Source organism: Eulemur rufifrons, chromosome 3 (assembly GCF_041146395.1).
Source record: "Eulemur rufifrons isolate Redbay chromosome 3, OSU_ERuf_1, whole genome shotgun sequence".
Lineage (NCBI taxonomy): Eukaryota > Metazoa > Chordata > Mammalia > Primates > Lemuridae > Eulemur > Eulemur rufifrons.
In genome coordinates this window covers 3661872-3686383 of record NC_090985.1, presented here as the reverse complement: position 1 = coordinate 3686383, position 24512 = coordinate 3661872, and the positions used below count along the sequence as shown (strand labels likewise).

The 24512-nt window shown below is 48.1% G+C and overlaps 1 protein-coding gene across 2 annotated transcripts in view; it reads right to left on the bottom strand.

The window, feature by feature from the left end:
* HOMER2 (homer scaffold protein 2) overlaps nucleotides 1-24512 on the bottom strand; it is an 89469-nt gene that overhangs the window by 25213 nt on the left and 39744 nt on the right. For both annotated transcript variants that reach the window (XM_069466560.1, XM_069466559.1), the window contains exons 2-3: nucleotides 15990-16146; nucleotides 83-214 (exon numbers count right to left, since the gene is read on the bottom strand). In XM_069466560.1, coding sequence (XP_069322661.1) covers nucleotides 83-214; nucleotides 15990-16146 — 289 coding nt within the window. The remainder of the gene's footprint in view (nucleotides 1-82; nucleotides 215-15989; nucleotides 16147-24512) is intronic.

Below are 24512 nucleotides of genomic sequence, written 5' to 3'. Positions count from 1 at the left end.
CAGAGCACCCTCCCTCGGTGGCACTTACTGAATGGGAACGGCGTCCGACGTGGCACTTACTGTGCCGTGGAAAGGACGTTACCTTTGTCAGCTGCTGCTCAGAGGAAAACCCCAAACCAAACACCGTGTTGGCTCTGCTGTCGGCCCACTGCCCAAACTTCTGCGACGTTTTGGTGAAAGTCATATTCGGTGTGATTGTGCTGTTTATGATCACCTGTAGGAAAACAGCCCAAAATGTGGAAATTTAAACATTGAATTAGACACCAAAGTCACTCCTTACAAGTTTTCTGTTGTCAAAGCTCCACGCTGAAAGCGTGCATCCTCTGCCCGGTCGCATCCAGTCCCGGGCGTTCTTCTCCCGGCACATCCCGTGCCGAGTCAGATACGCAACCACGTAGGGGCAATTTCAGAGACTTAGACAGTCGGCTAAAATAAGATCTTACACACTCTCTGTGGGAGAAAGTCTCTCCTAAGCAGAGAGTAGTTTCTAAAACTACTACTTATCTCCCGGAAGCTGCCACGTCCCACATTCTCTGAAGAACTGCACTATGTCATTTTTTTAATCACCCAGAGCCCCAGTATCCAGCTCAAACAATTTAAAATCTCCATAAGCAATGGGGGCCTGCTGCTTCCCAACAGGATGGACCAGGGACACTCCAGGGAGGGTAATTTGTAGAGGGTTAATTGACATAGAGACTAATTATACATGTGTGAGCAGGGTACAAGGAAACTATAAGGGGTGGTGCGGGAACCCGGTGCTAGCTGTCACCACACCTTGGCCCAAAAAGAAGAGGGATGGAGAGGCTACAGAGCCTGGGGGGGGGGGGGGGGGAGGGGCACGTAGAGCAGCTGCCTTGCAAAGAGATGCACGTGGCCAGCACAGGGCGACCTCGCAGGAGGGGGAGCCAGAGGATCAAATACCCTCTCCTGTCCCGCTCTGATCTCCATTTGCCATTGGCCAAACCCAACCAGAAGCCAGAGCACATGGGAGCCCACCGATGTCACCTGCAGGTCAGCCTCTCAGGGACCAGAGCAGGGTGAAGGAGGGTAAAACATGGATCTGGAGGGGTAAACGGATGATATCCAACACATGGTACATTTATTCATTCAACAAACATTTATTGAGCATTTACTATATGCCAGACATTCTGTTAACCAAAGATACGAAGATGGAATGAGTCAAGATTCCTGGTCTTCAAGCTGCAGTAGTCAGGAAGAGGGCAGGGACAAGTAAGTTATCATCAAACAATTGACATGAGTCATAGAATATCAACCCAAGGCTTACATGGGCAGAAAGCATCGGAAGCCCTATGACTCCAAGAAACACTCAGGAAAAATACCCTTGGAAATAAAAGATTCTTGGATGTTTACTTAAGGGCAGGGGTGGCAAAAGCCACAGGCTGCTTCTTCATCAGGTAATCTGAGCAGGGAACAGCAATAATCTAAGCAAATATTCTAAAGGATGAATCTATCAGCAATTTTACTTATTAAATCTATGTTTACTCTCAACAGCTCAGAACACTTTCCTTTTAACTGATAGAACAGGGAAGAGGAACCATCTTTGAATGGCATAGGCCTCGCTTACCTTGGCCGGAACTTCAGGCAACTTTTTGCTGAAGGACAGACCTTCCAGATACAGACCTTTACCTTAATAAAGAGATCTGGACAGTAAGTTATAGCTGTCACTAATAACAGAGGTGTCATTAATGTATCAGTCTACTGAATTTGCTAATGAGGCATTAGTTCAAGAATAAACTTTAGTTGGTAAAATAATTTTTAGAGTATTAATAGCACAGCAACTACTATTTACTGAATATTTGAGTGCCTTGCCTATATTAGCTCACTTAAACCTCACAACAAGCCTAGGAGATATGACTATTCCCTTCATTTCAGGGAAGAAACTGAGGTTCAGGAAAGTTAAGAGTAACTTGCTCAAGGTGTTACAGCAAAGGTGGAAAGTAGCGGAGCCCACAGATAAAACCCACTTGTCTGACTCCAAAACATGCACTGTGAACTTCTGTATCATGCGGGTTCTCATTCCAAACACGATGAAGACCACAGTCTTATCACCTCTCCTCTCTCCCACCCGCAAAGCACTGACGTACACCCACCGCAGTCCAGGGGGCTTTTCCTTTCCCTATGACAGCTCTTCCATAACATCAATGCCCACATCAGTTAGGACAATTTATCAAAAAATTTCCATCTGGAGAACCGAATCAACACAGTAAAGACCTCTGCCTGCTATCACTGGACACTATCAAGAAATGAGGGCAGGAGAGTGCAGTGTGGAACACAGATCCGCCCCACAGGCGAGAAGAGGGGAATGCTTCCAGGACCTCAGAGGTCGGTGGGATTCTGACTCAGCCCCAGGCAGGACTGCGAAGGGGGAACCAAGGCAGACCTAGGAAAGGCCTGTGGCTAGGAGCTGGATCAGAATGGATCACATGATCCCTGAAAGCCATCCCAGGTCATCTCTCAATTACCAGGATCCTGGGAGGGCAAGGCAATGACCACACCCATCCAGAAACTTGATTCATTTTAAATCTTGCTGCTGCCTCCCTGCAGACCTGTGCCCTAGGTCAGCTGGCCCCATTTCCCAAATCCCCTTGAAAGGCAGTGGATAGAGGCTGACCCCAAACAGGTCGTCCCAGAATCCATGAAACTAGAACAATCATGGTGACGTGCCCTGGCATTTCTTTAAAACTTAACAGTTCCCAAGGCACTTTTTCATATAGTCTTTTATCTAATCTCCATTTTTATACATGGAGAAACTGAGGCTCAAGAAGGTCAAGTGACTTGTTCAGATCATAAAAGTAATAGATAATCATAATGTCTGTACTACTCAGGAAGCAATGATTAACTGATTTATCATGGTTGAGGGTTCATTCAGCTTCTCAGATCTGTGGACTCATCCCCAGTTTTCAGAAAATTCTTAACCATTCTCTCCATGAATGTTCTTTCTACTTCATTCTCTCTCCTTGCCTCTCCTTCCGGGACTCCAATTACACACATGCGAGACCGTTTCAATGTTCCATGTTTTTACACTCAATTATTTTTACCCCCAGTTTTTGCTTCTCTCTGCTTCAATTTGGGTATTTTCTATTGACCCACCTTCCAGTTCACTAATCCTGCCTATTGCTGTATCCAATCTGCTGTTAAACCTATCCACCCAGATCTTAATTCCAGACATCATATTTTTCGATTCTAGAATATTCATTTCATTCTTTTTCAAAAAAATAAATTCTAAATCTCTGGGGATATTCTCTTTCATCTGTTTTGTCCATGTTCCCCTCTATTTCCTTAAATATATTAATCATGGTTATTTTAAAATCCTTTGTGCTAACTAACATCTGGATCATCTTTGGATATGTTTCTATTATCTAGGTTTTTTCCCCTCTTGACTCTAGGCATATATGGTCTTGCTTTCTGTATGTGTAGAAATTGTTAATTTATTTCAGAGTATCATGGGGGTATAAATGTTTTGGTTACATAAATTGCTTTTTTACAGTTTGAGTCAAAGTTGTTAGTGTGCCCATCACCCAGGTAGCGTGCACCGTACCTGTTAGGTGTGAATTGACTCATCCCCTCCGCTCCTCCATGATTTCTAAAGAGTTTTATTTCCCAAGTAATTTTTTTATGGTACGTAGAAAATGGGTGTAGAAGAATTGTTAAGGCTCCACATGTTCTCATCTACCAGAGGACGTTTTCCCTTTCCCTTGCTGGGCAAGTCGGGCAGACGGGGAATCCCGACTTCGTTCGGGGACAGAGCTGGCTGAGGGCTCGGTTTCAGTTCTGGTAAGACCAGTCTACCTCTGGTTCACCCGTGCTTAGGGTAGGATCTTTAGAAATTTCAGTTGAGAGCCTGGCAGGTCTTTATTTCCTCTGCCTTGAAAGACCGTCTTTGAGGGATTTTCAGCTTAGTTCTGTAGCCTTCCAAAGGCGCATCTTCAAAATCTGGCACGTCTCGAAGAGGAAACTGGCCATGTGTTTGGATCCACTTAAGTCTCCCATTTTGTCACTCAAGCTACACATAGATACGGAAGTCTCTGCTGGTTTCTCTCTCTGCCAGCATTAGCCTTTCCCAGGGAGCAGCCTCTCGCTGCTCCTAGAAACAGGAAGTGCTGGAGTCTTCAGGGTCAGTTCCCCACTCTCTGGGGCTTTCATGCCTCAATTTTTTTTTTTTTTTTTTAAATCCCTTGGCAGGTCTTTCCTTTCTATGCTCTATAAGTTTGAGGAAAACTGTACTCTGCCTCTCAGAAACGTGCAGCCCCACTCTTCACACGCTGGCACAGACCTGGAATTCAGCAAATGTCTCGTGGGGAAAGCCAGCCATGGCTTTGCAGCTCCTCAAGTGTCCAATTTTGTCCCCCTCGCCCTGCACAGCTGCTAAGTTCTCTGCTGGTTTCTTGCCCCCAGCAGCATCCCTCCACTGGGCCAAGCCCCAGCCTGCAGCCTGCACCCGGAATCGGCAAACGCTCCCTAGAGAGAAAAGAGCTGCCAACTGTCATCTTCGAGTGGTCCTCACCTCTCTGGAATTTTAGTCCCTCTAGTCTTTGTCATTTCCGCGGCACTCTGATGCCTTTAAATTGTATGTATCTGTTTTTTTCGAGTTGTTGTCAGAGGAAACACTAGCCTGCTGGAATCTACGTACCCTACTAAGAAGCAGAAGTGTTGAATCTGTAGAAGTTCATAGAGATGTAATTTACTATGAGCCTCATGTGACATTTTTCTAAAACGTGTAGGGCAAGCATGCAGCTGCTCATTAGGTTGCTGTTTACAGCAATTAAGCAAAACTGTGCTCAGACGTGCCCGTCCAGCCTACTGGTGTGACTTCAAGCTGCAGCTACTCCCCAAATCTTCCAACATCCCCAGTACAGGTAGACCCGGGATATTTCAGGTTGGTTCCAGAGTACCACAATAAAATGAATATTGCACTGAAGCGAGTCACACAAATATTTGGTTTCCCAGTGCATATACATGTTATGTTTATACTGTATTTTAATCTATTAAGTAGGCAATAATATTATGTCTAAAAAGATATATATAACTTAACTAAAAATACTTTATTGCTAAAAAATAAGGACCATCTGATCCTGTAGCGAGTCGTCATCACTTTGCTGGTGGAGGCCTTGCCTGGAGCTGACGGTTGTTGCCTGATCAGAGTGGTGGTTGCCGAGGGCTGGGGTGGCTGTGGCAATTTCTTAAAATAAGACAACAATGAAGTTGGCCACACTGACTCTTCCTTTAATGAGAGATTTCTCTGTAGCATGTGATGCTGTTTGACAGCATTTTATCCACAGTAGAAATTCTTTCAAAACTGGAGTCAACTCTCTCAAACTCTGTTGCTGTTTTATCAATTACGTTCATGTAGTTTTCTAAATACTCTGTTGTTATTTCAACAGTGTTCATGGCATCTTCACCAGGAGTAGATTCCATCTCAAGAAACCACTCTCTTTGCTCATCCTTAAGAAGCAACTGTTCATCTGCTCAAGTTTTATCAAGGGATTGCAGCAATTCAGTCACATCTTCAGGCTCCATTGATTCCAGTTCTCTTGCTGTTTCCACCACAGCTGCAGTTACTTCCTCTGCTGCAGTCTTGAACCCTTCAAAGTCATCCGTGAGGGCTGGAATCAGCTTCTTCCAAACTCCTGTTAATGTTGATATCTTGACTTCCTCCCATGAATCACGAATGTTCATAATGGCATCTAGAACACTAAATCCTTTCCGGAAGGGTTTCATTGACCTTTGCCCAGATCCATCAGAGGAAATGCTGTCTATGGAAATGATAGTCTTGTGAAATGTTATTTTTTAAATCGTGGAACTTGAAAGTTGAAATTACTCCTTGATCCATGGGCTGCAGAATGGATGCTGCATTAGCAGGCAAGAAAACAACACCCAACTCCTGGTACCTCTCCATCAGAGGTCTTGGGTGACCAGGTGCATCGTCAGTGAGCAGTAATAAAAGGAATCTTTTTCTGAACAATAGGTCTCAACAGTGGGCTTAAAATATTCAGTAAACCATGCTATAAATGGCTGTGTTGTCTTCCAGGCTTTGTTGTTCCATTTATAGAGCAGAGACAGAGTAGACTTAGTGTAATTCTTAAGGGGCCTAGGATTTTCCAAATGGTAAATGAGCACTGGCCTCAACTTAAAATCACCAGGTGCATTAGCCCCTACTAAGAGAGGCAGTCTCTCCTTTGACACTTTGAAGCCAGGCTTTGACTTCTCCTCTCTGGCTACAAAAGTCCTAGATGGCATCTTCTTCCAACAGAAAGCTGTTTCATCTACACTGAACATCTGCTGTTGAGTGTAGCCACCTTCATCAATGATCTTAGCTACATCTTCCGGATAACGTGCTGCAGCTTCTCCATCAGCACGTGCTGCTTCACCCTGCGCTTTTATGTTACAGAGACGGCTTCTTTCCTCAAACCTCACGAGCCAACCTCTGTTAGCTTCAACTTTTATTTTGTAGCTTCCTCACCTCTCTCAGCCTTCTCAGTCACAGAACTGAGGAGAGTTAGGGCTCTGCTCTGGATTAGGCTTTGGCTTAAGGGAATGTCATGGCTGGTTTGAGCAGAAGATCCAGACCACTCAAACTTTTTCCATGACAGCAATAAGGCTGTCTCACTTTCTTATTTCTGTGTTCACTGGAGTAGCACTTTTTTTTTTTTTTCTTTTTTTGAGACAGAAGCACATTTTGTCTTCCTGGGTAGAGTGCAGTGGCATCATCGTAGCTCACAGCAACATTAAACTCCTGGGATCAACAGCCTTCCGAATAGCTGGGACTATAGGTGTGCACCACCATGCCTGGCTCATTTTTTCTATTTTTGGTAGAGACAGGGTCTCACTCTTGCTCAGGCTGGTCTCAAACTCCTGACCTCAAGCAATCCTCCTGCCTCAGCCTCCCAGAGTGCTAGGATTACAGGTATGAGCCATTGGGCCTGGCCCAGGAGTAGCACTTATAATTTCCTTTAAGAACTTTTCCTTTGCGTTAACAAGTTGGCTAACTGTTTGGTGCAAGAGGCCTAGAGCTTTTGGCCTATCTCGGACACGCCTTCCACACTAAGCTAAATCAAAAGCTAAAAATGATTAAATGGAAGAGGTGTGCTACTCTTCCCTTCACTTGAACACTTAGAAGCCATTGCAGGGTTATTCACTGGCCTAATTTCAATATTGCTGTGTCTAAGGGAGGCCCGTGCAGAGGGAGAGAGATGAGGAATGGTCAATGGAACAGTGAGAACACATACAACATTTCTCAGTGAAGTTCGCCATCTTATATGGGCCCAGTCTGTGACACCCCAAAACAATTACAGTAGAAACATCAAAGATCACTAATCACAGACCATCAGAAGAGATGATAATGAAAAAGTTTGGAATATTTTAAGAATTACCAAAATGCGACAGAGACACCACGTGAGCACATGCCACTTGCTTGATGCAGGGTTGCCACAAACCTTCAATTTGTAAAAAACGTTAATATCTGCAAAGTGTAGTAAAACGAAGTATGCCTGTACTCACTCAAATCAGTAATTCCAGACCCTAACCGATTGCCCATCTCTTTCCTCCCCACTTCTGTATCGTGTGGCAGGGGCAAATTCTGAGGGTCAGACCACAGTCCATAATTTATGCCCATTAAACTCACCCTACCTCATTCTCTCTAGTCTCCCAAGAGAAGAGCCGGCCTGTCCAGAACAAAGCCTCTCTCAGTCCCCTGGTCCTGTGTCCCCGGCCCTGCTCCCAGGGCGTCCTCCTGCCCACGCAGCCGCACTGCGCACCCCCCACAGCAGACCCAGGGCGGACCAGAGGTCCGTTCACTCCTGGAACACACGATGCTGGTCTTGCAGGAGCTCATCAGAATTTTGCAGTGGGAGTTGCGTTGTCCTCATTCCCTACGACACGCCTGCTCTGCTGCGGGACCACTTTGATTCTGGTTCAGCACGGCTACCTCTCACTCTGTTACCAGCATCAAGGTGCCTGGGCATGTACCAAACACAACCCACAGGACCCCACAAGATCGGCCACGAGGAAGGAAAATGAGAGCCAGCCCCTCGCCATGCTGCTCCTGCAGCGCCTCAGGCTGGCTCCCCGCAGGCTCTGCAGCGCCCTGGCTGGCTCCTTACCAAAGGCACTGGGACTTCCTGGATCCAGAAGGGAAGAAGAAACAGGAGAAGAGAGAAGAAAGGGGACGGAAAGCCACCACGTCCCTCTACAACATCCCGCTACCTTGCCCTGACGTGCGGAGGTAGCTGGTCTGAACAATCTGGAGGCCGCACGGCAGGCCCATCTCTACAACTCAGCGGGACAACTGGCCAGCTGCCTCCCAGGAACCCTGGCACACTGATCTTCACAAAAGCAGCACGTGGGACAGCTGGGGCAATCACGTGGTCAAAATGGTCCACCCCGGAGTCTTCCTCCTTCACTCCCTACTAACATGGGAACTCCATCCACGCTACACTTGACTCAGTCCCTCAAGACCACGTCCTCCTGAAAAGTTGGACAGATAGAAGCTTCTAAGGATACAGTCCTTCACGAACGTCCCTCTCAGGCCCCCGTACTGCTTCCGGCTAACTGCTCTTGCGCCTGAAACCCACCTTAAGGCCTTTGTTTCTCTTTGAGGCTCTGACTCATTTCTGACTTTCACCGTCCTCCAGCACGAACGAAGCAGTGAAAGCAAGCAAAGCGTGCACACGTGAAGAGACCTTTGTCTGCTCTGAGCGTGCAGTGAGTGCACAGGGCAGTCACGTGGGCAGCAGAGACGTCCTGGGGTCGGGGCCGACCTGGACACCCAGGGGACCAAGGGAAGCTTAGTTCTGGGCGGGTGAATGGACCCTTCTCTTGGGAGACTGCAGAGAACGAGGTAGGCTGGTCTGATGGACTAAGACGTGAGCTCAACGTCACTAGCAATGGGGAAACTGCGTTACCATCACATGCTCACCAAATTCAAAATACAAGCGCTGTCTGGAAACTATCTAGCCGAGTGACCGTTCGTTATATTAACAATGGCTGGGTACTTCCCAGACAGCCCTCGTATGTCTGACGACACCGAGGGTGTGGGGGACGATGCGAGGCAACGGGAGCCCTCACGGATTAGTAAAACCACTTTGGAAAGCAATGTGGCTTATCCTAGGAAAGTTGAAAATACACATTCTTACCAGCCAACAGTTCCAATCCTCAGCATATACCTGAAAGAAACCTTTGCACAGATACAGGGAGAAATGTACACGCATGTTCACAGAAGCAGGGTTTGCAAAAAGTGTGTCTACCACCGGCAGGATGGATAGACTGCAGTATTTCCATACAATGAAATATTAATCTAGCAGGAATATCAACCAAGGCTAAGCAAATTAAGCAACATGGATGAAAATTTATGAGAAAAACAAAAAGGACCTCACAAAAATATATAATGAGTCTCCAGTATGATTCAATTTAAATAAAGGTCAAAATTAGGCAAAACTGAATAATACATTATTTAGGGCAGGGGTCAGCAAACTATAGCTCTTAGGCCAAATCTCCCCCATAGCCTGTTTTTGTAAATAAAGTTTTATTGGAACACAGTCATTACCATTCATTTACCTACTAGTCTATAACTGTTTTCTTACTACAAAAAAACAAAACAAAACAAAACAAAAACAGTCAAATAGCTGCAACAGAGACTGTATTGATACAATTTTTAAAAAATTATTCTCTGGCCCTTAGAGAAAAAGTTTGCCAATCTCTGGTTTAGGGATATATACACATGTGGCAAAACTCTAAAGAAAAGCAAGGGCATGCTTCACACAAATCTCCAGAGAGTGGTGACCTGCGGCGTGGATGGGAGGAGCAGACAGAGGCCCATAAGCGCACATCTGCAGTGAAATAAAAGACGTACTTCAACTGGGTGGTGGGCAGGTGAGGGTTCACTTCACTATTAGACATTAAATAGCAGATATAAGCAGTTACAACTAAGGAACACAAAGCTGTAACAAAGCAGTCGAACGACTCATCTCCAGGGCACACAGACGCTTGTGAGAAGGGCAGGTATCGTGTCAGGGACAGAGGAAGTGGCTAGAGCTGTGGGTTCTGGCTTCCGAGGAGGGGTAGGGCTTGAGCAGACTGAGGGGTGAGCAGAGAAGGGGTCACAGGAGTGGAGGGTGCCACCCAGTAGGAGGGAACAGAGGGAGAAGATGCCTGGGGCAGAGGGCAAACTTTAGGCAGCAGCCAAGGACGAGCAGGTGAAGGAGGGCAGAGGCGGCCAGGCGGCCGGGACAGAGACGGAGGGAATCGGGGAAGAATGAAGCCTGGGAGTCCGGAGCGAGTGTGGAGGACGGCGGCACAGTGGCGCGCTCGACTCAACCAGCAGTGGTTCAGCAGGATGGGAACTGTGCCTCCCCCGGGAGGGAGGAGGGTGAGTCCGGGAGGGGAAATTGAAGCCCAGGAGGGAGAAGGGGCTGCTCTGGGAAGCACCCTGGGCATAAGCTTTAATGTGGGCTCCCGGCTCCTGCACACACCGTCTCCTTTCACGGGCCAGCTCTGGAACTTTCACAGAGAAAGAGGGTGCCCTAGTAGAAGACCCAGTTCCTGCAGATCACTGGAACCAGGTTTTCATAAAATGGACAGAACACATAATCGCGAGCTCCTTGGAGAAAGCAAAAAGCTAAGTTGCTCCTGGCTGTAGCCTCAGTGCTCTGGACTCCAGAGGCAGCTGCTCGCAAGCGGGGAGGGAGACAGGCCCACCGGATTCCTCTCACGGGAAGGCTTCCCAAATCCAGGAGATGGAAGTCAGGAGAACTTGGGAGTTTTCCACGAGAGGCTGGGACCGAGTTACAGCAATTAAAGGACATGTTGTGTGCTTCCAAGGTAGTTATTAATAGACATTTTTTTCAAACACCACAGACAGGGAAGAAAAGAAACCAACGTTCACCGAAAACCGACTGTGTGCTAGGAACCTCTGTGCACTCACTCCCTTACTAGGAGGTGCTCCGTATTTATTCAAAAGCGGACACGCTAATGATGGGTAGAGGAGGGGACCCCGAATGTGTTCTTGGAAGCAATTTCACGTTCCCAGAATACCAAACAAGTCAGGGGCCTGGATGCGCATGTCCTCCGAGCCATGATTCGGCGGTACCTGCAACCTCGGGCGCTGCTGAATACCTGTAGAGTGGATGCCCTCTAAGGTCTCTTCCGACACAATTTCTGGGATCTTATTTATAGGAGAACCAAGGGCAGCAGAGTCGTCCAGAGCTCCTGGGAGCAGCACCTGCTCCAGGCAAGCCTTGTCCACAGGCGCAGGCAGTTTCTCCCAGGATGGCAGTGATGAACTCCACCTGGACAGCGTGCCAACAGCGCTGTGATGGCTCAACTAACAAATGCTCTGGAAATGGAGTTTCTGTATAATGGAGTTGGCCGTTCTGCCCCAAAAGTCACCATAAATCACGGAGCTGTTGGTGTGTGCCGCGTGGCTCACAGCAGTGCTGAGAAGCCAGGAAGGGAGATGCCCTCATGTGGCTCCCGTCTGTCCACTGTCCGTGAGCAGGGCCAACCCTGGGCCCATTCTAAGGTCTTGGTCCTTGGTTTCCCCCTGGCGGTGGCCCTGGCCCTCCCTTCTGTCTTTCTGTGGACATGACACACCTGCACAGGTCTGGAGAGGATGCAGCCAGGCCTGACCTCCACATGCCCTCACCCCCCACCCATTCCTATGGCGTTGCCCACTCTGGCTTGGGGCTGGGACCCCAAAGATGAACCCAGCGTGATTCCATCTTCAAAGAGCTCAGTCTCTTGGCATCCCCCCACCTCCAGACATGGATCTGCATAATCTCCTAGACTTCGGGCAACACTGAGGCAACACACCATAGCATTCCCAACCATTCGTGTCTTTAGGTGGCAGCTGGAACTGACACCGAGGAGGAAGTGCCTCGTGTTTCAAGAACAATGAAAGGCCGGGCGTGGTGGCTCACGCCTGTAATCCTAGCACTCTGGGAGGCCGAGGTGGGCGGATCGTTTGAGCTCAGGAGTTCGAGACCAGCCTGAGCAAGAGCGAGACCCCATCTCTACTAAGAATAGAAAGAAATTATATGGACAGCTAAAAATATATATAGAAAAAATTAGCCGGGCATGGTGGTACATGCCTGTAGTCCCAGCTACTCGGGAGGCTGAGACAGGAGGATCGCTTAAGCTCAGGAGTTTGAGGTTGCTGTGAGCTAGGCTGACGCCACGGCACTCACTCTAGCCTGGGCAACAGAGTGAGACTCTGTCTCAAAAAAAAAAAAAAAAAAAAAAGAACAATGAAGAACAGGTCTGAGTACAGATCTTTCCTACGACGAGCAGCACCAATTGCTCCCAGGGAAGGAGAGGCCTTCCACGCATCCTTCCCCAAGTGGAGCGTGACAAATGCCTGGACAGGGCAGAGGAGCTGGCTGTGCCTGGTGTGGAGTGACAGCTGCTAACACTGCGGCTCTTCCCTTCCCGGGCAGTCTGTGCTCTCCCGGCCGCCCGCGGTTGACACAGCAGCTGAGTCTGGTGTGGCCTTTGCTTAAAACACCTCCCAAGCCCTTCCACTCTGGCCACTTGCTACTGTAGCGTGTGTACTCCTTCACTGGGGAGGGACAGAGCAGGCTTCCCCTGCAACAACCTCCTGCCTTGGGAGGGACCGATGGCCCCAAAGTGCCAAGCAGAAGCTCAAGGTCATATACTTGATGTGGCCAGGCCAACAGAGAGGCAGCATTTGGCCATAGACCTCCCCAAGGTCACAGAGGAACAGCCCATAGGCTGAGACACAACCCCAAAGGCTAAAAGCACCTGACCACCTATCATCTCAGTTCGGATCAACATTTGGGATCAAAGGCCTAAAGCAAGGTGTGGACCACAACAGGGAAGCCCGGAAGTGCCTATACTCCCCAGCCCAGGCGCATCCAGGCCGGAGCAGGCAGCCCATGACAGTGTTCTGCAGTCACCCGAGATCCCATATGTGTGAGACCTCGATGTGCAGCTGGGGAGGGAGCAGGGCCCCAGGCTTAGGTGACGAGTGCACATGGAGCCAGAATAGATGTTCAGGAATAAGGACAAAAGCAGAGCCAAGCTGACTGGACAGGGATAGCAGGGGGAGGGGGCGTGGCCAGCGCAGTGGACAAGGGCCCGTAATAGGAAGGTGCCGGCATCAGCGCGGTGGCCAGCAGTCGGCTCAGCACGCTGCACCCTATGCCAGTCCACAGGAAGGAAGGCCCAGTATTCGGGCAGGGTGGAGGCTGGGGATGGGGAGATCAGGACCTCAGCAATGGGCAGGGAGGCGGCAAGCTTCAGGGGACAAGGCAGTGGCAACAGCCGCTACCATTCTGGGGTCCCTTCCCCATGTCCCACCTGATTCGTGGAGCAGCAGAGGCACAGGATCTTCCCCGGTGCTGGTTTTACATGCAGCTGCTCACCAGGTCGAGAGAGGGCCCAGCAGGGCTGAGGTGGCATTGGGATCACCACCCAGTGTGCCGCATTCCAGCTCTCAGGCAGGAAACTTGTCCCCTGTCCCCAGGACCTGAGTGCCAGTGATAGTAATTAAACCACCAAGGCCTGTCCCTCCTCCCCCTCTCCAGGGCCTTCTGTTTCCTTTGACAGAACGAGGCTCTGTCACGGTTCTCTGGTGCCACAGTGGCACAGCCAGAACTCTGGCTGGGCTTTAGGAATACCAGGCAGCTAGGCGCCATGGAAGGAGTGGCCCGAGATCCTCTGGCCGGATCCCCAAATTCCAGTGGTGCCCCTCGGCCCAGGTTTTTTATTCCCACTTCATAAATGACTCTATAAGTTGATGGGTCTCCCACACTGAGCCTGAATTAGCTGTGTTCTGCAGTCAGGGGTCTAAGCCCACCCTCCTACACCCACCTGGTTTCTCACAGCTGTCTCATTTGGCTCAGACTCCACCACACTGTCACAGCCTCCAGGAACTGCAGAGCCATAACCACACAGTGGCTGACACTTTGACAAATTACTAAAAGCCCAGCTAATAGGACTAAAGCACTTGCTCTAAGAAAAGTCGTTTTATCTATATTTAAGCTCAATATATCCTTGGATAACTCAACTGACAAAAGTGCAAACCCATCGAAGGATGGCAGATGAACTGACAGAATCCATAGATGAAAGAAAGCAGGTCAGCCTGACTCACCACCCCGTCAGCACATCCTGGAAAGAGTCCAGGCGGTGCCAGCTCAGAAGCACAGAGGAGAGAAGCAGTAATTACAACTGCAGCATCACCATGTCTCCCAGAAGGAAGAAAACGAAGGCACCTTTCAGGCATTCACACGTCAAACATGAGGTGCTCACCTACTATGTGCCAGGCACTTTCATGAGTACCTGCTCACCAAGCCGCAGGCTGTGCTACCATCCCACTTGCTTAGATGAAAAGACCAGTTCTGTGCCCTGCAGACCTGTTCACCAGACTGGCTTGCGATCTGATGGAGGGAGCTAACAGGCTACCCATGACAGACATCAGGAAATGCCCCTCCACCAGCCAGGGAGAAGCCTGCCCCCACCTGACAAGCTGGGACTGGTGTCTGTCTAACTGGGCACCAGTCCCAGCCTGCCACGCTCCCTAGCAGTGTGAACTCCGCCAGGTCACTGCCTCCCCTTCAAACCCAGCTCTAAAGTGAGGACTTGTGGGCTTTCTTCCTGAGGAGGAAGAAGGGTTGTGGCAGCTGGGAGGAAGAGAAAGAGGATAGTAGGGCCAAGCCATCTTTATCTGCAGTCTCCACGGTGCAGACGGCACAAAGGAGGTGCTTAGAGAACATGGGCTGAACAGGCCTCATCAAGGTGTCAGGTGGCACCAGCAGGCTCCCGTGCCTTCCCTGGGGCATCTTCCAAGGAGGCTTCCCTGTGGCCTCTGCTCTGGGGTGTGAGGGGAGAGTCCTTTGCCCAGGCCCCCCCGTACTGGCCAGCCCCCATCCCCCCTGCTTCCCGTTGCCTAGGGAGACGGACCTGCAGGCAGAAGTCAGGCCAGACTGCAGGTGGGAGATGAGGAGGCTACTACAAGAGTCTCAGCAAGATCGTGTCAGGACAAGAGTTACGGTCTTAAAACAGGAAGTACAAATGGTAAACGAAGACACTTCAAAGGCAGATTCATTTGACAAACTTAGAAAGGAACGATTGTGTGTTCTGTTTTGCTTTGTAGCCCAAATGATTGGGAAGTAAAAACGGAGAGGCAGTTTAGAGGGTACGTAAGGGAGTTCCGCTGCAGATACGTTACATTTCAGGTGGCAGCAGATGATCCACGTAAAAACGTCCAGCAGGATGAACACAGATTAAAGATGGAAAGAGGCTAGAGATCAGGTCTTTGTTTGGTTTGTTTTTAAAGACTTGGTGATTCCTCTACTGGCGTCACTTCTTCACTCTGCTACCCTGATATATCATGTGGCAAAAATATCGAGGGAGACAGCAGAATAATGAAAGTAGGAGGAAAAAAATATTTCAAGAAATACTCAAACTATTTAATAAAATTCAACTCCTGTGCCCAATAACATCAAAAGTAGATTAGATATAATACCTACTGCTGGCAAGGGTGCAATAATTGGCATTCTCATACATGCTGGAAGAAAGAACCCTTTTGGAAAGCAATTTGGCATCACCAGCCATAAAGTGTTAATATCATGACCTGTAATATCACTTCTAGGAAACATTCAAAAGCAAGCAATAGGTATGTGATGAACAATTGAGGCTATGTAGTACATGAAGACGCACATTACCTATCATGGTGAAAAACTGGAAGCCACTTAAATATCCAACCACAGGGGGAAAATTAGGAGCATTACGGGCACTTGGTGGAATTATTACACAGGCATTAAAATGTTAGTTAGGAAGACTGTGTAGTAACACGGAAATCTTTTTTTCCATTTGCCATCATTTTAAATGAAAAAAGAACAGGATATACAATTATCACAGTAACTTCTGTGTTAAGAAAGCAGGATTTGGGGTACATCGCTTTGGATGAAAACAAAGCAACTGGAAATGTTAAAACCAGTCAGGGGGGGAGGTACCTTGGCTCCGTCCACACTGATGATCCGATAGCTGTTCCTCGTGACATCGTAGAAGTAGGAAACGGTGACCGCCTGCTTGCTCGCAGGCACCCAGTTCTTCTTGGTGCTGGGGTCAATCTGGAAGACGTGCGCTCGGGTGGTGAAAATGGGCTGTTCTCTGCAACAGGAGAGCGGGGGCGTGAGAGTTGGCAGAACATGACTTAATGTATAATTTATGATTTCTAGGCCACCTACTGCCCCAAAAGATTTTAAATAGCTCATAGAGAAAGATACATATGCATGAGGACAATTAAAATAAGGAAAGGGAAGAGAGGAGAAAAAAAGAGACACCAGTGAGTAGTTTCTGCAGCCCACACTCCATTGAGCTGTTGTTACCCGAGGCTGCAGGGCCACTGGCCCAATCACCAATTGGCTTAAAAGACATCTCCTTGTTGAGCGTTTTTGCATCCTGTCAAGCAAGTGTCCTATTCTTTTTTTGACATCCTGTGGAATTTTTAGGATTTGGGGGATTCGGCAACAATTTTAGGATTTTGCAATGCCTTTTCAGCTTAATATTATAATTAAGTACTTCTCAAATTTGCAGCATTTTATGAATGATTGATTTTATATCCTTGTAGATATCCCTTTGGTCTACTTCTGGAACCATTTAACAACTTCACCAAGCCTTCAAGTTTTATGTTTCCAACTCTAAACCTTTTGAGTTTTACATGGAATTCACCAAACCCATCTCTTGCTATTCTGCCTCCGTATTGTTGCTTTTTCACTCCACGTGCCCGTAAGATCTTTATGTAATTATGGACTGAATTAGCACATTACCTATGTTTCTTTCTGTTGAGTGTTGGAATTAGATTTTGATAATACGCATTAAGAAATAAAGCGGATGAATAAAAATTGTAATGATTTCACCGCATGTCGTATTTTAGCATATTTACTTAACACAGTAACACAAAATGAAACAGACTCATTACAAGAAATATTTTTAAAGAAAGGGTCCTTAGACAAACCAGCTCAAAAATCCTTTAGGTGTTAGAAATCAGATGAAAAATAGAAAAAAAAAAAAGCCACCAGCATGTAAAAATAGTCCCATTATTCATAAAATACACTTATTAGAAATACAAAATTAAAAAGGTAACAGACTAATTTTTTTAATCCTTACAACGTTGAAAGAAATGACATAAAAGAATAGGACATCCAAGTGGATACAAAAATCAAAAGGGAAATGTGAATTTTAAAGGTTCTAGTCTCTAGATGGAGTGGTTTTAGGTGACGCAGTCTTTGCATCCATCCTGACTACTCATTACGGGAAAGAAAGCCCTTAGGAAAGAACTCTTTCCTAGAAGAGCAATTTACCATTTGTGCCCCATGCAAGGGATGCTCGGTAACACCACAGATAATCAGCATCAACCATCAGTTGTGGTTTCAGAGAGACGCAGAAGCCTCCCTGACTGTCCCTCCTAGGGCCTGCTACTTCAATCCAATGCAGCCGCCTCCAGACATCACCGTCCCAAAAGAACGGACAGAGACTGGCATCCCTGCTCTCTGCAACTTCCCTTCTAGCTCCCCCGGAGCAGGACAAGGACCTCTGGGGATGCGGATTACAAGGACATTTCTCTTCCCTCAACAGGAGCCAAGTTCACTCAGTCCTAAACCAACACCCTTCCAGCGGCTGGGTGACAGCTGCCGAAACAAAAGGAACGTCCTCACCGCGATTTCCCGCATCTGCTGTCACGAGCGTGTGCACACGAACGCAAGCCCCACGACCAGGTCACACAAGGCAGCCCGGCGCCCGGACCGCCCAGCTGTGCCCCCGCCAGCCCAGCACCACATTTTGCTAATCATCCAGGTATAACGCGGCCAAGGAAAACACGGCCTCACACAGTGTTGTCTCACAAATGTAAGAGGAAGGGCAGTAACCACAGAGAATTTTTTGAAGAATCCAATTATGCTAAAATGTCTGTCTGCCTGGCTTGCAGAGCAGTGAGCAGGCTGGGGGGCGGGGGGCAGCTGTTCACGCTTTCAGACCTTCCCTCTCGCTCCCCACACTACACAGGGACTGGGTCTGGGTTTTCACACACTTAGACCAGTGTCTCCTCACCCCTGGAGACAGGAATTAGCAGGGGCGCCTACTAAAAACAGAAGTTCCTGGGCCCCATCTCAGCCCCCTCAACCTAGCTCTCCAGGGAAGGGGCCCGGTGGGCTCCAGGTGATTTTTATCCTTGAGGAAGCTGGGTAGACACTCGAGTTAGACCGTATCAGATGATCTAGAAAAAACAGAAGCAGCCCCTACGGCCAGCATTTCTCTTCCAGAATGAGACAGCTGACTGTGAATGACACAGAGCGACTCCAGAAAGTCCTCCCACAGCTCTGGGGGCCAACAGCGTGACAAAGGACAGGATTTCTGGATGCAAAGGGTGGGGAGAGGGTGTGAAGGGAGGCAGAGGTGCTCTGGTCAGGAAGGAGGGTACAGACTAGGGCAGCTGGTGGTGGCCCAGCAGTGGCCTTCTGCAAGTGCTCTCTATCCCCAAGGCCCACAGGGGTGAGGAAAGCAAAGCGGGGAGGCCGAGGGGAGGACAGGGAGGCAAGAGGAGACGGCAGGGCTTCCTGACCAGGCGCGAGCAAAGCAGCAGCCGTCTGCTGGGAAGGACGCAGGCCAAGGTGCGCACGCAGCAAGGGCCCCATCTCCAAACCTGCCTGCTCAGCTCTGCAGATGGAGAAGGCACCACGGGGTGCCCTCGGGGCCCCAACCAGAGCCGCAAGGATGCTGGGAGAGCACAGCGGCTCAGCTGGCATGTTCTCAGTCACCGTGGTCAAGCCGTCCACAGGGGAAGTGGCTGCTCCAGTGTGGAGGTGTGTGCAGAGACCGGGGAGGGCATGCAGAGTCCTGCCAGCCCCATCCCGAGGGTGGTCACCTCCTGAGGCCAAAGACCTGTGTTCCCTAGTCCTGAGGCCCTGGGAAACCGGGGAGGTTGGCAGCAGGTTGGCAGCAGTTCTGTGCCCAGGGAACTAACTACCCACAGGACTGGGATTTCCACGTGAATTTCCACATGAACTAAGCCTGAGGGCACTGGGGAGTTCCATTTGCTGTTCTTCTAAAATTCAAAAACTCTATGGTATTTCAAGAAAAGGCAAATTAAAAAAAGTAGGGGCAAGAATGAAAAGCCCGTAACTGACATTTACTGAGTGCCTACCATTCTGCTAGGCTTGATCTCTCATTTAGGATCACAACAATGCTGGGGGAAGGTGCCATACAGGTGGGAAACAGGCTCAGGGAGGTCAAGCAACCTGCCTCGGGTCACGCAGTAAGTGACAGATCTCAGATTTGAAGTCATTTCTAAGTGACATGGGAGCCCTTCCTCTTAACCATTATGTTATACTCTTCCTAAAATGATAGCTTTGAATGTGGCTCCCGCCAACCTCCACATTCCAGTGTTCACGCCCTTAGGTAATCCCCTCCCCTTGAGTGTGGGAGGGATCTGTGACTTGCTCTTAACCAACAGAATATGGCAAAGGTGACAGGATGCCATTTGTGTGATTCAGTTACATAGGACTATGAATTCTGACTCCCAGGAGGCTCTCTTGCTGCTTTGGTGAAGCAGGCTGCCACGTTGGGGAGATCCACATTGCAAGGAACTGAGGAAGGACTCTAGCCCACAGCCAGACAAGAACCGAGGCCTTGGGCTCAGTGGCTCACGCCTCTAATCCTAGCACTCTGGGAGGCCGAGGTGGGAGGATCGCCTGAGCTCGGGAGTTTAAGACCAGCCTGAGCAAGAGCAAGACCCCGTCTCTACTAAAAATAGAAAAATTAGCCGGGCATGGCGGCATATGCCTGTAGCCCCAGCTACTCAGGAGGCCGAGGAGGGAGGATTGCTTAAGCCCAGGAGTTTTAAGGTTGCAGTGAGCTGTGATCATGCCACTGCCTTCATGCCCAGGCAACAAAGTGAGACCCTGTCTCAAAAAATAAATAAATAAATAAATAAAATTATCAAAAAAGAGAACTGAGGCTCTTAGTCCAACGCCCCTGGAGGAACTGAAATTCTGCCAACAACCACATGGGCTTGGAAGCAGATCGTTCCACCATCAAGCCCTCAGATGAGATTCCAGTCCTAGCCAATACCTTGGTAAGAGCCTCGCAAGAGATCTGGAAGCAGAGGGCCCAGCAGAGCCTGACAATCAGAAATGTGTTTTAAGCTGCTGAGTTTGTAGCAGTTTACTACACAGAGATAACACGTTGTCCTTCACAGACGCTCACATCACGCCACGTGGACTGCATATATTCTCACTTGATCCTCCTGACAGAGCTGTGTGTGGGCAGCACTATCCACATGGAAAACTGAGGGGCACAGGATGATTTCAGGCAACCTGGACAAGAAACCTTGATATCTTTATGGGCAAAATCAGAGTACTTTATGAACCTCACCACAAAATTCAGAAAAGCAGACCCCGACTTTGCAAGAGTATCTCTCCCCACCTGAGAAAGTAAAAGAGCTGGAACTAGGACACAGAAGTCGGTTCCTCTGAGTGTGCAAATCAGTATAAATAGAAAGAGTCCAGAGAATCAGAACTTTCCAACCCGCATTCCCTTCCCAGCAGGGAAAAGCTGAAGAAAGTGTGTATCAGAACAGACACCATCCTCATATCCAATTTTACTCTCCTTTCTTTAGTGTTCAATGCTCAGGGAGTAAATTTCAAATATACTCCCATTCCTTCTCCAGTGCTTTAAATAGAAAGCAGATGTTTCCAGACGGCAAAACGCTTCTTTAGGCAGACAATATAACCTACTGTTCCTTGCATAGTCTCTTTAGAGCTGAATAAACACCAATTGCTGTTCATTGAACACATTTTGGAAACTGACAGTAATTGTCTCCAAAAATAATTAGACACTCTGTGCAACATATGTATGTTTGGAATATGAAAAACACTCAGCAGAGAGGCCACTCCTGCTTTGAACGATTTCTGGCTCCATGTGAAATGATTCTGCAAAGAACTGGCATGAAGACTATTTGCAGGAAAAAAGGGAGAGAGAGAGAGAGAAATTATGTTTTAATTTCTCATAATTTTTTCACTTGCAATGCTCGGCTCCAGGCTTTTTCTGACATAAACCTGTAAAACCTCATGATTCTTATTTTTCCTATTTCTATTTGAATTAAAACAAACCATTCAGACATTACTTTACATGATTTCAAAGTCTCATAAGGTGTCCTAATTAGTTTATCCATCTTGAGTCTTGAACTCCTCCAAAGACCATCTGCTCGGCACCAAGAGAAAGGTCTTCCTCCAGCTCGGAAGGGTCAGGCACCACCCACCAGCTTCAAAGGCTTCCCTAGCTCTGTCCCCCACAGGGCCAGCTCCAGGCACTCTGGAACGATCCACAGGCCTCTGACCACGCAGATCTGCCCCCTCACCAGACTGCCGCTGCTTTCCTTCTAGCACTTCTGAGTCATCTGTACTTTGAAATGTCCGTGCCAACGCACATGCCCATTGCTGGGCCCGAAATGTCCTCCCCTTGGCAGGCCAGAAGAACTCCTACTGGTCCTTCACGTCCTGCCACCTCATCTTGTGAGGTCTAATTTGTGCTCTCAGGACACAGGCTGTGACTGGGCCCCCACCACGAGGGACCAGAAGCGTGGGCTCACCTGGCCCTTGGCCTACATGGTCAACAGGCTTCACCAGCCAGTAGGGCCAAATCCCCAGAGCCCAAGACAGGAAACTCGGAAAAAAGAAGATGTGGACAGAAGTTTCTTCTGGCACATCCTCCCATGCAAAGAATCTAACTCAAAAGCATACTGGAGTTCTACTTGCATACAAATTCCACACAATAAGGTTATCGTTATTCGCAGATAATATGGTCGCACATCTAGAACACCCAAGAAAATCAGCTGAAAAAGTGAAAATGAGTAATTAAAATTCAGTAAGGCGGAGAGGTATAAAATTATTAATGAGAAACAAAAATCAATAGCCTTCCTATATGCACAAACAACCAAGGGGAAAATATAATGGATTTTTAAAAATCCTTACAGTAGCAACCAACAGGATACAATTTCTTAGGGTCTATTTAAGTGGCATGAAAGATCTATATTTAAAAAATAAAAATAAGCTCAGCATGGTGCTGTGCATCTGTAGTCCCAGCTACTAGGGAAGCTGAGGCAAGAGGATTACTCTAGCCCAGGAGTTCAAGGCTACAGTGTGCCATGATGTGAATAGCCATTGCACCCCAGCCTGGGCAACACAGTGAGATCCTGTCTCTAAAAAAAATAAAATAAAAATAAAAACTTCCAAGGCGCACAAAAGAATACTTTAATAAATAAGACATGGCCTATTCTTAGATGGGAAAGTCAATATAAAGACGTCAATTATCCCTAAATATATAAATTTAATACACTAAAAACATCAGTAGGATTATTTTTAGAACTAGATGGGGTTATTCATGCAGAAAACTCGATATGTGAGAGCCTAGAAAATTCTGAAAATGAAGAACAATGAGGTTTAGCCATCTCAGACACTGAAATGTGTTCTTGGGAAGTTACAGAAAACAAGACAGGAAGGTCCCAGCAAATAAGCAGACAGAATAATGGAACAGAGGACAGCCCAGAAATAGAAGCCCAGGAAACTACAAATGTGACGCAGGCAGTATTGCCCATTAGTGGGGACACAAGAAATTATTCCACAAATTGTTACACTGGGCAACTAGCTGGGGGGGGCCTGCCCCTGCCGGACCCCAGCCAGAGTCGGTCTTCCCGCCTGGTGCGGCCCCACCCTATTATTTCCACCTGCTGCCCAATGAGCAGCCCTGGTCAGTCAGAGACCTCACAGAAGACACACTTGTCATAAATCCTTGTGGTTTGCCAGTTAGGGATTCCCTTTTCAGGTCACCTTTACAGCAGGGAACGGAATGAGGCGAGTGTCCCTGATGAATGCGGAGGGGCTTTATTAATGACTCTACCTTAATCCCTAGAGCGCCTGACAGTTTTTACGGAGCTTTCAACACTCCCTCTCCTGTTGGTCCTCCTCAGACGTGGGCCTGACTACATTCTGGGGCTGGTTCACGGGTGGATCCATTCCCACGTGCTTTGGAAAAGGGACCCATCTCTGAAAGGGGTGGGTGGGTGCAGTGCAGCGGGTGGGGATGTGGACGGGCAGAGTTGCAGAGAAGCCGAGCCGGGATGGGAGGCAAACGTGTACATGGGCTGGGGCTGGGAGTGGGGTAGGTGTCTCTGAGGATGCAGGATAGGTAAACAGATCATGGGGGGATGATGGAAGGGGTTGTCTTGGCAACAAGGGGGACAAGGGGGAAAACCAAACAATACTCCCTAGCAATACTGCAACGCCATCCCACGTTCAAATGGCACCTCTCAAACCCTGCACAGCAACCTCCTCTCCACCCCGACACACACGCGTCTCCCTCTACCCCACCCAGCCCAGAGCCAAGCAAATCTGCTAGGTTTAGCCAAGAGGGAGACATGGCTGTCCAGGCACCAGAGGTGTGCTCAGACCAGCTAGGGCCACCGTGTGGCTACAGGAGGGGGTGGCAGGAGATGAGGCCTGAGGGAGGGCCAAAGCCGGGCAGCCACGGACCCTGAGCTCCATGCTGAGCAAACCAGTCTTTGTCTGGGGGCTGGCACCTCCCGACCATGCCCTATGGAAGGTTTGTATCAGTGCTATTTTCTCTTCCAAATACATTCCAAAAAATACACATGTAGGAAAAATGTTAAATGCATCTGGACAGTTGTTCCCATAATTACGTGCCATCACCTCTCAGCAGGGCTGTTCCCAGCCCAAGCCTGCGGGGAAATAGTGAGCAGCGCACACACGTGCCTCACTTAAACCTAGCCCTCACTCGGATGGACACCTGTTCCCAGGTGTTGTCTATGGAAGTCGTCTTAGGATTTCAACACACATTCATGATTTTATTCTCTAGGTAGCATAGTGAACACTTAACACCATAAAAACTCATTCCACCTCAATCTACGGTGAGCAAAGGACATTTTAAACAAAAAAGCAGAGTTTTATGATTCACATGCTAGGAACCCCACAAGCCAAGAACTGGGAAACATCCAAGTGGTGATTTCTAAAAAGCCAGGTGGTGAGCTGCCCGAGACACCACGATTAATGATTTCTGGGACAGCCTAATTCAAGAGAGCGCAAAATCTTGCCGGAGGAACAGTGTGTGTTCTTCCTTTTGCTCTAACACATCTGTGCACAAAGATTTTCATATTACACTGCAATGAAACAAAATATGGAAGGTTTTATGCCATACCTGATACCAGGATGTGACTTGGCAACATCATTCCTAATATTAGCCAGACAGAGATTTTTAAAGGACTAGAAGAATAATATTTTCGATTTTAAATGTTGATGGCTTTTATATTTATCTACAACAAAAATGAAATCAGATGTTTGACACGTGTTCTTTGTTCTTAATAAACTAATTTTATTTGATGTTTTATTCTGTAGCAATTAAGCAAATATAACTGAACAATCTTGCAGGAACTAATCCACCTGTGAGACTACATCTTGCTGTCTTCA